The sequence below is a fragment of the Diprion similis genome, chromosome 1 (assembly GCF_021155765.1).
Source record: "Diprion similis isolate iyDipSimi1 chromosome 1, iyDipSimi1.1, whole genome shotgun sequence".
Taxonomy (NCBI): Eukaryota; Metazoa; Arthropoda; class Insecta; order Hymenoptera; family Diprionidae; genus Diprion; species Diprion similis.
In genome coordinates this window covers 7,527,780-7,540,681 of record NC_060105.1, presented here as the reverse complement: position 1 = coordinate 7,540,681, position 12,902 = coordinate 7,527,780, and the positions used below count along the sequence as shown (strand labels likewise).

General features: G+C 40.8%; 2 protein-coding genes across 2 annotated transcripts in view; one reads left to right on the top strand and one right to left on the bottom strand.

The window, feature by feature from the left end:
* The window catches only part of LOC124407311 (disks large 1 tumor suppressor protein), a 361,750-nt gene that overhangs the window by 27,206 nt on the left and 321,642 nt on the right, over window positions 1–12,902 (top strand). The gene's annotated exons all lie outside the window — the stretch shown is intronic.
* LOC124407416 (facilitated trehalose transporter Tret1-like) lies at window positions 10,335–12,640 on the bottom strand. Its single transcript, XM_046883530.1, has 2 exons — window positions 12,245–12,640; window positions 10,335–12,157 (listed from the first exon to the last, which is right to left on the bottom strand). The coding sequence occupies exons 1-2, from the start codon at window positions 12,312–12,314 to the stop codon at window positions 10,845–10,847; spliced, it is 1,383 nt and encodes a 460-aa protein (XP_046739486.1). The 5' UTR covers window positions 12,315–12,640; the 3' UTR covers window positions 10,335–10,844.

Here is a 12,902-nt window from a genome sequence, read left to right as displayed (position 1 = left end):
TTGCTCACGCTCTTATTCGTATATCATCGTTTTACTGATTCACGTCTGACCCTCTTCACTCCGGCATTATTGTCAAACAATAATACTGGATTTGAATCGACCCTATGTTAAGGGTGAAAACGGTGGCAGGGGTAAAAGCTCTGAATTGAGTAATTCCCTTTTTCGCAAATCGTGCAACAACACATCGAAACGGTTCTCTTTTTCCCCTCATTATAAATCCAACATTCGCAAAGTCTCCGCACTAAAAAAAAAAAAAAAAAAAAAAATCACAAAATGTGTACCGAAGGGTCGAAGAATGGTAAAAAAAAAAGACTCGCAATCTAAAATTTTTTATAACAGCTCAAGTTCTCCGCAAAATCACACTGTTCTCAATCATCATATGAAAAACAGAATTTTCCACATCAGAATCTTGTTCCGATTTCGCGATCAAAGCTTATTATTTGTTCGGGAATATCGACTCGCCGATATTTGCATTTTCCCAAGCGTAATTCGATACAACGTTTGATCCCGAAAACCGAGGGTTTGTGTACCGAATGTCTCTATAACAAATATTTATCCACCCTACTCCGAGTGACATTCTCAGATGTTGGTCCACGTATGAGGAAGGCCTGCATGCACCAACATGCGTGAAAGCTGTATCCACACCACCAAGCTTGTCCGGGCGGTTATTTTCATGCGCGGAAATTTATCCATCGGGGTGGAAACGGTCGAGGATTAATTGTGACACATGGGGTAGGAAAGCGCCGCAGGTTTCGTTCGGCTTTCGACCATCGTCCGGTCGACCCTTCTCCGCGAATCTTACCCTCGTTTAGCCAGAATTTCCGAAGACATTGCAGCTCCGCTTTTCCGCCACGTTACGAGGGTAGAGTAAAACTAAGTGAAGAGTCGAGCGAAAAGAAGGACGCGAGGCGAAGGGTGCGGGCTAATTCACGCGCTCCTCCGCGTCGTTCCCAGTCACCCCGATAACCAGACATCCCCAGGGTCGTTTTCTTCTAGGCGGATACCCGCGAGCTTGCACATCGCACACACCTCTACGCATACATTATATATCCGTATAAATTACCCAGCGCGATTATTCCGGCGGTAAATCGTTTGTGAATAATGGCAGTCGTGTGTTTCCTGACGCCGAGTCAGAGGGGACTTATTCACACACGTGTAAGTTACTTGGGCATACACTCGTGCTGTATCAAGCCCCAAAAGCACGAGCTAGCGAAGAGCCTAACCAAAGACGCGCATTCATTGTCCGCCTTAGGACAAAACTGTAGATTTTATCTCGAACGAAGTGTTCAATGATCTTGGTATTCGAGAATAATCGTCTTCCGATCTCACATCGGCTTGCAAAGTCACCGGATTATCGTTAAATTATTATTAATGCAACGAGAGCAGCACGGATTACCGAGACATTGACACATCGACGTGTCGTATATTAGGGTGAGTCCAAACTTTCTTCGTCATGAATTTTTATCCATTACTTGGTAATACTTACTCCTCTACGTCCGCCGAGTCGGTGTGGTCCTTGCGGGTTTGAATCGAGGAAACTTTGTCCGGGAGAACTTTTGATGTGACTCTGACGGTAACGTGAGAAAGAAATTTCTAACACGTATGTACTTCGAATATATATTTGATCTTCATGTTTGGAATTGTTCAATAGGTATTGCAGTTTTCATCTTATTATTGTAACTTTAGTTCGCAAAAATCATCCCTGCTGCAGCAGCAGCAGCAGCCGAGCTTCGGACACTTGTGAACAGGAATTGTTCGAGGCTTTGTGTCGGCTCAGAATTTCCGAGGGTGCAGCGTGATCCCGATATTCGGGTTCACGAGTATTCAGGCTCTCTCTATTTGCCAGGTGTTCGAAGCATAAATCTGCGAGGAATGGGGTGTCGGTGTTGTGTTTCCGTCCCGTTCATCCACCCCCGTTAGAAATATCCCCTGAGGGTACGCGGAGCTGGAATAGTGAATTTCCGCACTGCCTGTGCAGCCATGAGATGACGTACTGCAGTCTAAGATCAGCTCTGCCACCTTGGCTATTTTCTTCCCCCTCTCGCTGCATCGAGAGCAGGAGGTAAGAGGGAAGGAGACGAAACTTCGGGGCAGAAAATCGGGCCAGATTGCAGCGCGGAGTTAGTAATACCGATTTTTGTTCTCATTGCGTCTGTGTTTTTTGGAGTTTAAATATTACGATTATCTAGTGACGACCGAGTGTAGACAGCTGCCTGGTTTACATATTTCGAACGACCGCAGTATAGGAACGCGGTGAGTGGAGGAAATCGGTACTAATAAATCTGCGTCAAAAATTGACTCAAATTTTCGATTACTAACACTTCGAATTGTGCCACTGGCCAAGTATATTTTATAGCGTATTTACCTTGTGACTTTTCGTTGAGATTGAAGCATTCCGTTGATTTGATTTCATTCAACTTGGGTCTGATCAGATTTTGCAACAAACGATTGAGTCGTTCCCGAGTTGTCTGGAAAAGTGAAATCTTTCGATCTTCGATGATATCTGGAAAACATTCAAAATTGAGTCGATCGTGAGTTGGAGAGTTCGGATGTATCGGTAGACGGTGTGAATTGTGACCAAAAAAATCTGCAGCTCTTCAGTATTTCTATCCTTTCACGATTAGGAAGACATTGAGGGTATTGTGTCATCATCGTTCGCAGAGAGGTGAAGTATGACAGTGTTTAATAGCCTGACAAAAGGCAGCTTGCCGGCGAAGTAGCGCGGAAAGGGGGGGGGGGGGGGGAGGGGGGTTGATCGTTTGCCACCTTCAAGAGAAAAGAGAAAGAAAAATCTTGAGTATAAACTTGAGGGCAGATTTATGAGCTGCCAATCGCTTTAAGGGTGACAACGAACCGCGATGAAAAGGACCAAGAGAGAAAAATAGAGATAAAGTGACTCGTATAGGAAAGGAGAAACTGAGATAGCAGAGAAAAGCTGCTGCTTCAGCACCTGATCCGCTACCACCTACGACGCGACGGTGAAAAACGTTGGAGCGTTATGACCAGCTCGTATTTTACGTACCTACAGTTTGTCGCTGGACAGAAGGTGTTCGCTCAGAAACTTTATCCTCGATTTTAGTATTCGTGAGAGAAAGAGAGAGAGAGAGAGAGAGAGAGAGAGAGAGAGAGAGAGGAAGAGGGAGAGAGGGATGAGAGAGAATTCTCTGCTCCAAATTCTCCAATTATGGTTCAGCAGAAACGAATGGTTCATTTGTGATTTCAATCCGGATGATTTCATATCAGTCTGAAACTGGTGACGTAACGTAATGAAACCTCAGGCTATCAAATCAACATTATTGATCAATTTAAAAATGACTCCCAACGCGTTGGCTTTTCAAGATTAAAGTACATTTTGTTTATAATGGTTAATTAGCGTAAATCTCGAGCATTCCTAAAAATTATAAATTCCGATATTTCTTACAAATGTATAGTTACAGTAACGTTATTGACGTCATTCTCATGATTTTATCGACTTTTCGTTTTTTCGGATCACGATTCGGGATTATCGATTGTAATTATTTCGGGGATTTTGTTCGTTGTATTAATTCTTCGTCCGTTTCTTGGTCCAGTTCATCAACGAAAAGTGCAAATTTATTATCTCACTTTTTCCCTTTGGATTTCTGCTGAAAATAAAAAATGAAAACGAGGTGTTTTTCATTCCTCTTTTACCCTCGGGCTGGTTTTACGTCGACGCAATATCATTCGCTTTAGCTTTGTCACTGGCAGCTGTCGCGAGTCGTCAGCATGCTGTATATCTATCCGTCGACGATGTATAAATTGACAAAAAATATTTCAGTCAGATTCATGCGAAGCGCATAGGGGTGCTTTCAAAACTTTACACTATCAGCACGGTGCTCGTTTTTTAATGCTACTGCACTGCTGCTGCCGTTGACGTAATTATTTCTCCATTTATTCCACTGTTGCCTAATGAATATTCAATCCTTTTTCCACTAATTTCTTTTAAATTTTTATTCCAATAGTATTATACAATTTCGCGAACCGCAGTCTCGATCTGAACATAATCGAACTTTCAACTGCAGGAAAAATCCGAATTTGAATGAAAGAAATTTGACGAAAGTTTTTTGCCACTGATCTAGTGTATTTTCAGTTCTTCTTTAGAAGCTCTCGTTCAGGGCGCAGCTAAACCTTCACCTACCTTCGACGGTCCATTAAAGCTGCATGCTTCACAGGTCCATGTATCCTAGCGTCAAAACTTTTCAACTTTTCTCGAGCCACTTACTTTGAACATCTGGTGTTCAGATGGCTGCTAGTCGATCGGTCAAACGTTGAGAAAGCGGCGCGGCTGTCTGACGCCCGATACGAGTTAAGGTTTTCGATATTTCCACAAATATTTCAGCCACTCTTCGCACAGTGGCATTGGCACATCGTTCATACTTTACCTATGTCGTTATATTTGTGAAAATATCGCATCTTTTATCATTTATTCAATTTCTTCAATTTGTTGATAAAAAAAATGAATTTCATTAACTTGACGTAAAATCGTCGAATCAATTTTATCGTCAATTCCTCTGTGATTATTTTGTCCGCAAACGAATCGTTTTTTCTAATTACGCGCTGAGCGAACAACGTCAAGATGCGTGATCGGTTCTTAATTCATGCGTCAGACGTGACTGCAAACTTAAAGTCGCGAGTAGATTTTGCCATGAAGTGTATCATTAAATTTCACTGAATCCTTCAATAAATCGGTTGAATAATTGATCCTTTTTATTCTCGCTATCTCTTTATAATAAACGTAGACGTATGTTGGGAAATAAAAATTTTTTTATCGTGAAACATTGCCATTGCTCTGTAGACCTTGGATTAAGTTTATTATTTATACCTATTTGGCGCGTGGAAAGATCGAAAAACACTCGTGTTAAACACTGAGAATAACATTTGAAACATTTTACATCGAATATTTCAAAGTACTTTTTTGTTCGGTGAATTTATTTGCGACTTTGAAGCTCAAAGAATTCAGAGATAATTGTGTTTTCTCAATGCGTGGTGTTTACATTTGAAGCGCCGGCTGTGTGTCCAACGTGTTTGATCATTCGATAAGGAACGCTTGCGTTTGTAATTCTTCGTTAATTGCCCTAAGTCAACCAATTCATCTGTGTGCAATATATGTCTCGAGCGTGACGCGACTGTGTATTGTAATAAATTCGAATAGATGCCAAAGCTCAGAGGGTAAGTGATGATTAATATGTATTATATTTTAGAAAAAATTATTTCATTCCATTTTATAAAGTCGTAAAAACTGCGAATAATTTCACTCAATTAAATGATTTTGTGTATCGAAAAAAAATTTAAATCTCTCCAGGATTTTTCCAATCTCACTTACAGATTATGGAATCTTATCAATACGCATTAGTTCGTATTACGTGAAAATTCAGCCATCTTAACACGCGTGAGCCTTTATATTTCGACACGTGTGGCGACGCAATAAAAAAAATAAATAAATAAATAAAAATAAAAAAACGTTGGCAATACAGTGGAAAAGGAGCTCTTTGTAGGAATGTATGTGAATGTTTAAAGATCGAATTACTCCGCAGTAATTGCGGGAAGCCTGGAACTCTTACCCCGTTTGGGATAAGGGGATGAGAGGAGTTGCGTCGCCCGCCGAGTGTAAAACACCACTCGACTGGAAACAGAGGAGATTCAGGCGTTCTTCAGCCCGACCCCTTCACTTTTTAACTCGACTCGTTCTTCGCCAACTTATTCTTGCAGTTCGCGTTTTCCCTCATAGACACTCAATTCCTCTGCTGAATTCAAACTTTTCGTATCCTCTTTGCATCATGTTGGAACATTCGTTATGACAGAGATGGAAATTATATTGAATCAAGGAAAGGCAGACGTCTGAAACTTCGTTACGATTCAAACCTGCTGATTGGAATTCAATTTTCGTTATTTATCTCGGTGTTTTCGTTTTCATTTTTCTATCCAGTTTCTCCATACTTTTACGATTCAATTTGTGTCTGGCCTCTAGCTATAGCCTGAAAACACCCTAGTCAAATTTGATAAATTGTTCACGTTTTCCGTTCAAATTTTATACATTCATATGACTCGCGTAGGGTTCGGAATATGAAATCAATTTCCCAAGGAAAAAAAAAAAAAAAAAGTAAATAAACACAAATCATCCACGGTGTATATTTTATACCTGTGAGGTTTAAAAAAATAGCCTCAGTTTGGAAAAGTATTTACAAAACTCGTACAAGAGAGATAAAAAAAAAAAAAATATAGTAAAACTTATAGAATGATCCGTGATAAGGAAAAGAATAAGAACAAATAAAATTCGATCATGTGCGACATTCGACATGGACTAAGCTGCATGTCAATTTTGTCAAAGTCATCGAGCAGCTCTGTGCAAAGATAAGGTTGTCAAGTATTCACCCTCACAGTTGTGCTAAATTTTTTATAAACTTGAAAGAAAAGAAAGCGGCCGAAGAGGAAAAAGTGATGGAAGAAAAATACACAAAAGAAAACCATAAGTTTATTCAAAGCATTTTATCGCACGATACGATTTTATTAGGGGGACGCTTTTTCCAAGGAAACCGACTTTGTTGTTCACTCTTCAAACGGCTAGGGGTTACAAAATTGTTGGTGCAAACGGCCGGGTGATGTAGGCACTTATCCGGGCCGTCCGTTTTCCTGACATCTTTTTGAAACGAGATATTATTCATGGTGTAGCGGAAGATATTTTCCTCCCTCAATTCGGAAACCCTTAGTTCTCTCTTTGTTTCATATCTTGTTTTTCTTACGTACCGAAGAGTAAATCCCTTGATGGAACGATTAGTTGCGATGATTTCGCGCGTGAAATTTTAATCGAAGTAGTATTACGTAAATTTGATGGCTCGATGTTCTCCGTTCCACTTGTCGTCATCAATGGTCATCATCCGTCAGCGTTTATTTAATCGTGATTCGAGCGCTCGTGTCCTGTAATTGGATTCTGCTATAATTCTCTTCATCAACGCGTGGTGCCCCGATTTGGTTTGCTATTAAAATTTAATCGATGATCTTCAAAATGCATTTCGTTGCAGAGTTCGATACTGAAGTAAAGACGAGGAAATATATTATACAAATGAACGTTGGAAGCTGGGAAATTTACTGGCCTTGAGTTTCTCTTCGTTTGAGATTTCCGCCGGATGACCCGTTTCAAAAATGGGGAATAAGATTCTACTTATATCATTGGCAAAATTTCCGGCTTATCTTCTCCAGAGATTTCTTCCAGGGCTTGATTTTCCGTCTCTTTATATACCGCGTTTTCTGTCACGTCTTCATCTCCCGTTCAGATTTGCCCCTAAATCTAGTATATAAGAACTGTTACAATCGATAATCTCAAGTATCGAAGTCTCGAGTATCGAAACTTAAATCGGTAAAGTTTCAAATCTTTTTCAAGTGATCAATAAAACTTCAGAATAATTCTGGTCAATGCGATGTTCATTACTTCATACGACTCCCTGTCTCAATTCCTATACCATTACTTTGACATCGAATGGAATGTTTCCGCGATGAAAAAAGTTCATGTCAAACAACTCGCGATGAGTATTGGAGTAAATTTCACTACCGAACTCTTCGGCCATAGATTTTTCACTTCTCATTTAAATTTTTTCATCCATTTTTGCATTGCCTATTATTCCGTTTCTCTTACCGCTCTCGTCCTAGTTCTGTCACTCCTCGTCTAAACATATATGTGCCTTGTATACCTATTTGTTTGTGTTCGTTCTCCGGAGACATGAATAAATGAATTCTCTCGCCGCCTCTATCTCCTCTCTCGCAGCACCTCCATCCCTTTTCGGCACAATACTTCCATCTCCCTTCCCTTTGGATTGTTGTTCTCTCTTTCTCGGTAACTCCTCGCGCGACTCGTTTCTCTTGTGTAAATATTCATGCTCAACTCGCATATTTTTACAAGTCTTGTCGAGTCTCTATCGTTCAAGTTATATTGAATCCCCTGCACAGAGTCACGGGGCAGATGTTCCGATCAAGATTCCACCCATTCGATAGTCTTCATCCTTCGTAGAAATCATATTTCACCATGTGAAATAAAATTGAGTACATGAAATTCATCACATTCGCATTTACATAAGTCTTCGTTCGATTAAAACGTGGATGAAATTAAGATTAGTCTTAACTTTTGACGAAATCCCGCTCGTCCTTCTGAATAAGGTATGCAGGAGGGCATGTTACATTCATCAATGTGTATTTCGGTCCTGTTTGGCTAGGATTCGTCTGCTCGGATGATGGATGACGAGGGCTGACTGGATTGTAACGGAAACACGAGCGCAGCCTTTACAATCTTTCGATACTTTATTTCCTCACGGGGTTCGCAGGATTCGTATAGGTAAAGGGGTAGCAGGCAGTGGTGACGAGGGGTGGGGGGGGGGGGGGGGGTTTGCTTATGGGTAGCATATAGAAAAGAATGCCTGTCAAGTGAGTGAATAGTGACAAACAATGATGAACGAGCCCTCCGGAAACCGAAGAAGGGGTTGTCGGGAAAAGTTTAAGGAAAAAATTAAGGGCAGTAGTCGGTGGTGTCTGACTGGAGATCGACCGGTTCTCCTTGTTGCAGACTGTAAGAGTCGTCTCCTTGCAAATTTAGGTCAAATCCCGCGTCACTGAGAAACGAGGGGAGGGATGCTGCAGATACTGGGAAAGAAAGAGAGCGGAGGGAAAAATGACGTAGGTATGCTCTTGGCCTCGTACCAATAACTTTTCTTCCCTTGCTCGATATCTTAGAGCTCTCGAGTGTTTGGGACACAGTTAAGAAGGACAGGATTCGGTTTTAAGGTGAGGATGATTGAGGTCAGAAGTTAAATAATATTGTAAGTTTGATGTGCGGAGTAGATTCCAGGTAACGTATTAATCCCCAAAATTTTGCAGTTTGAAGCTGGAAGTAAAAAGCACAATCGAGATAAGTGCAGGGGTGATGGTGGGTTAAGCAGGAAATTAGTTGGCTTTAAAATCGGAGAACTTTATTCACGGTGGTAAAACTAGCGACCTAGAACAGTTTGTTTCAAGTTTCTATCGCGTTGTACCCTCGGTGAATTTCTCATTTTTATCTTGCACCTTCGATCAGCGGTTTACTCATGCTTGAATTTTTTCGGCATATTAAACCGCGCATAAATTACCATTTTCATTGCGAAATCGAATTCTGAAAGTCTCTGATAATCGGCTTTTAACGCATTTATAATCGCACAGTGTGACGTTAATATTGAATAAATCCATCTATCCTGAAAATATATAGGCATGTATACGCATATATATATGCTATAGGGTATAAATGCGTTACTACGTCAAATTTATTGTTTCTATGATTGTTTTGACTCTTGAAAGCATCAATTTCTTTAAAATTTTCTTGAATTCCATTTGCATTAGCTGACAAGTGCAATTGATAAATTACTTTTGAAAACTCCAAATAAATTCTCAAAAATCTGCTGTTACATATGAAAATTTTTCAGCAACGCCCATAGTAAACTACTCTTCTTTCTAATTTTTCATCTTTCTTTCGACAAAGCTCGAAAAAATTAAGAAGACAACATCGGCCTATAATGGCTCAAGTTTCCAAAATTTTTATATCTGGCGCATGAATTATTTAAGATTTTTTAATTGTAGCGATCAGTATGGTCGTTCACAAGCATCGTAGCTATTTTCCAATGGATTTGAAGAATTTCGAAAAAAATTAGTGCTTTTAGGAGTCAAAACAGTCATATCAAAAATTCCAACTCAAATCGGAAAGTGCAAGGGTTAAAAACCCAGGTCGATTTGACGTGGAATGTCCCATGTTTATTCTCCTTCTTCTACGGTAAATTGTTCGAAGAGTTGGTCCACGCGAAGCTAACTTTAGAACGCATTAAGAGCGGACGTCTCACCGGTGAAAATGTCGCAAATTGAATTATTGACCTTTACTGAATGACTTTTTTAATTCGCTTCGCGCCTCGCAATTTCACCAATTCAATCAACTTGATATTAAGACTGGTCTTCGCCAGTCCGCACCAATAATTTTGCACGTCGAATTTCCTGAAACATGGGGATTTCATCTCGAGAAACGGACTGCTTCTTTTGTATCGTAAGAAAGTTGAAAAGTTCGTGGTATCCTTCAGGACTAGTCAGTTAGGCGATGTCGTTTCTTTTTCAAAATTATTTACTCGTTGATCTTGAGAGAATTAAATATACTGAACTCGATTCGAGTAATTAATTTAGGTTTTATTGTACTTGTCTAGTACGTGCAACAAAAGATCGTTTCCTTAATTTGAGATTACATTATTACATCATTACAACTATCGGTATTAAGTATCGCACTTATCTAGGTCTCACAATAAGTAGTAACGTGTAAGACAAGAATCGCGAAGTGTATATACTATATTGCTATGGATCTGGTAAAAAAGTTATCGTCTAAACAGAACGCCAGCTGAATTCTGCAAGTGGCATAAAATAATGTGTCACGTCTAAAAACAGTTTGAACTATGTCGTTAAACCAGAAAAATTCATTGGGCTTGACGAATGTTTTTGGGTTAGTCTAGCAGCCCTGCTCACCATTTTCCGCTTCTTTTCGGTATGCAAAACGCGCTTACCTGTCCGTGTAGCGCAAATTACCGACTCTATTATGGCAGGGTTCCAGAAGCGGAAACGTTTGTCTCTGGCTAACGATGATGTGGTTGGCTAATCTTTGTCTTTAGCTTGTGGGGTAGAAATCATAAGCTTTCAAGTTCAGCCCTCACGTAACCAAGCTCAACTCCTTTTTTCTTAACTCAAAACAAAAAATGGCGCCCCAGTTTTTTCCCGCGTAATCTCTGCTAATTGACTAGTGGACTTAAATTTTATCAGATTAATTATTCTACATACGTTTATTTTTTGTGCAAGGCATTTTGTATCTCTTGAAGTGATTTGCCTTTTGTTTCGGGCATAACAGTCAGGCCGAATATCATTGAAGCTACTGCCACAGCACCATAAAGAAAAAAGACGCAAGCCTCGCTCGTCAGCTCCAACAACGATTGATAAGTCTTGCTGGATACGAACGAGAACAAGCTGAGTGAAACCCCGGATAAACATGCAACCATGCTTTTTATATTCGGAGCAAACAATTCGCTGAGTACGGTGTTGGGTACAGGGCAGAGTCCGATGTACAGAAACACCTCGTAAAAAATAACCGAGAGTATCAAAAGCCACTGCAGACTGGCAGGATCGAAGTTGTCGGACAAAAGAATATAATGCACTCCCAGAGCGAACATAGATGCTGCGGTCCCGGCACTCGAGACGATCAGTAACGTTCTTCGCCCGCATTTATCGGCTAAATAAATTGTCGCGAATCCAGCAAGAATTCCAGCCAAACTGGCTACTATGACCATTGCAGCTGGTGGAATGACAGTCAAACCACCGTTTGCAAGGATGATCTCCAAATAGAAGATAAAGCTGCTCATTCCGCTGAATTGCATGAAAAAGTAAAGCAGAGTGACGATGATTCCGGCTCTTCGGTTCTGCGGTATATTCAGCTCGCGAAATTTGTCGGCAAGTGTTACTGATCGCGACTCGCTGATGAAACTCTGAATGGACTTCACCTCAACGTTGACATCCAGCCCTGGGTTGTACCTTGCTAACGACACTTTGGCCTCTTCTATCTTGTTTGTGCGAACGAGGTGATACGGCGACTCGGGAAGCCAGATAAAAAGTACGACAAAAATGATGTTTGGGACGAGACTTATCCAGGCAAACACCGACATCGAGACGTAGGCTCCGATCGTATTTCCAGTCAACACACCCACAGGCAGTCCGATGCTCGCGAGGGTTACCAACGCACCTCGAATCGCCGGACTCGATATTTCTCCAAGATATAGTGGAAAACTGCTGTAGCACATCCCAATACTCAGTCCAATGATAAATCTTCCCACGTACAGCCAGTCCACGGATCGAGCTACGATCATGGACACCCAGCCGACCACGAAAGGAATCCCATTGAAAACCATCGTTCTTTTACTCCCGAAGTAATAAACGCTTATTGGTCCGGGTACCGCGCCTACGACTCGTCCAAGGTTCAGCATCGACGCCACCCACGAAGCTTCGTCCAAAGTGATCGGAAGTGGCGAGTTCTCTGCTGTCAGTTTGGCTATGAATGGCGATGTCCATCCTCCCGACATACCGGTCATGAAGAGCAGTAATGCGGCTGTGGATAACCAAGTATCAAACGTTATTGCGAGCTTATTTCTAAGGTCACTTCTACGCTGAACACACTTTTCTCCTTTTCACTAACCTCCCAAGCTTCCGACATACTGCAGCCATAGAATGCTCTCGCCCGAGACGCTGTCACGCTTCACTGTCATGTTCTCACCTCCCAATTAGCGACTCTGATAAGAGATCCGAAGTTCATCCTGCGTTCAACTTCGTGATACTGGTTCAAGAGTACAGTTCTCGTCTATATATTTGCCCATTAAATTTATTCTGATAAGATTCTTGATAAGCCATGATTAAAAGTGTCACGTTTTATAAGGCTATAAATGAATTTATAATCTTATATATGTATGTCCCAATCACTTTGGAATCCATTTGATAACCTTTACACATCTCGAGCGTATTGCAGTCTGTCGGCAGCCTTGAACCGCACAAAGCTTTTCGTACCACTTGCTGATATCGATTTTAATCCATGAACATAACATTGCATGCTGTGAAATCTTGCGGATTCTGCAAAAGAAACTTCATGTTTGATTCAAAAAGTTCAAATTAGGTTGAATGAAAGTTGGTTGTAGCTAAAAAGATCTTTCTTTCGATGATTTTATTATTATGAAAAGGTTCAACTTTATAACTAAATTGGGTAATATTTCAGTCTGTTTCGAGGAATATCGCGAAGTTTTGAGACGAGTAATGGATTGTAGTTGCCCAAGTGCACCGGGTGCTTTCTACCGGCTGGAAAA

Bases quoted from the DNA above. Each gene is read 5' to 3' on its own strand.
- LOC124407416 (XM_046883530.1), bottom strand. From the start codon at position 12,314: ATGACAGTGAAGCGTGACAGCGTCTCGGGCGAGAGCATTCTATGGCTG. The intron at 12,158-12,244 runs GTTAGTGAAAAG...GGTTATCCACAG, and splicing joins GTATGTCGGAAGCTTGGGAG to CCGCATTACTGCTCTTCATG.